Genomic DNA, 1,146 nt, shown 5'->3' on the forward strand with positions numbered 1-1,146 from the left:
AGGCTGGAGTGGGACCCTCTGTGCCGCTGCAGGTCCCGGAGGACTTCATCTCTCGGGAGCTCTTTGACACCATCCAGGTGTATGTCATCACGAAGCCCGAGCTGCAGAACAAGCTGATCACCGTGTGAGTGTTGGCAAACCACTCGGCCTTTCCCCGGGGGGCGGCTGCGTCCGCTGTCCTGGCCACGACTGGGCGAGTCTCTGCAGCCGGAGAGCACAGCTTGGTGATGGGGTGGTGCCAGCTGGGCTCGCGGGGATTTCTGTCCCGGTGGTCGGGAGGTTCGTTGCAATGCCCGCCGTTACCCGTGCAGGGGGGTTGGGTACCTGATTCTGGGGGTGACTGGTGCTGCATGTGGTTCTCTGCCAACCTCAAATCCATGAAATTCCAACAGATTTTGAGAGCTATGCTGGTTTTGAAAAGACACCGTTTTTTTTTCTCTCGTAGTTGGCTCTTTTTCCCCCTTCTTCATGTGTTTTGCACTCTGAGCATTTGGGGATTAGACGTAATTTTTTCCTGCAAAGCAGAGAAGCCTCCACCTCCAGAGCCAACTGGGAACTAGGCTTGTGTGGCACTCAGGCCTCCCTGAGGGTTAAGGTGCAGGTTATACTTGTCTTCCCACAGGACAGCCATGGAGAAGAAGCTGATCGGCTGCCCCGTCTGTATTGAGCACAAGAAGTACAGCCGAAATGCTCTGCTCTTCAACCTGGGCTTCGTGTGCGATGCCAGAGCCAAGGCCTGTGCGCTGGAGCCCATAGTGAAGAAGCTGGCTGGCTACCTCACCACCCTCGAGGTGAGGCCCAAGCCAACGGGAGCAGAGGCTGGCTGCCTCACGAGCCGCCCCAGAGTTCACCAGTGTTCTGGTGCAGGTTGTGGGTCACTGGGCGTTGCTGGGGTAGGGGCCAGGTTTACAGCGAGGAGGGGATCGTGCTGGTTTCACTTGGAGATTGAGGGAACATGGGAACAGAGACGTGCAGTTCATATAGCCAGTAATCCTGCAGGGAGGAACTGACTCGACTTTCTGCTTTCTTTAGCTGGAAAGCGGGTTCATCTCCAGTGAGGAGAGTAAACAGAAGCTGGTTCCCATCATGACCATCCTGCTGGAGGAGCTGAACGCCAAAGGGAAATGCACCCTGCCCATAGGTATG

At 56.4% G+C, this 1,146-nt stretch overlaps 1 protein-coding gene across 1 annotated transcript in view; it reads left to right on the forward strand.

Moving 5' to 3' along the window:
* Nucleotides 1-11: 11 nt before the first annotated feature.
* NPRL2 (nitrogen permease regulator-like 2 (S. cerevisiae)) overlaps nucleotides 12-1,146 on the forward strand; it is a gene marked incomplete at both ends in the record, with an annotated part of 2,869 nt that continues 1,734 nt past the window's right edge. Inside the window, 3 exons of the mRNA XM_010146903.1 lie at nucleotides 12-124; nucleotides 623-791; nucleotides 1,033-1,141. Coding sequence (XP_010145205.1) covers nucleotides 12-124; nucleotides 623-791; nucleotides 1,033-1,141 — 391 coding nt within the window. The remainder of the gene's footprint in view (nucleotides 125-622; nucleotides 792-1,032; nucleotides 1,142-1,146) is intronic.

The sequence above is a fragment of the Eurypyga helias genome, unplaced genomic scaffold, assembly GCF_000690775.1.
Source record: "Eurypyga helias isolate BGI_N326 unplaced genomic scaffold, ASM69077v1 scaffold33912, whole genome shotgun sequence".
Lineage (NCBI taxonomy): Eukaryota > Metazoa > Chordata > Aves > Eurypygiformes > Eurypygidae > Eurypyga > Eurypyga helias.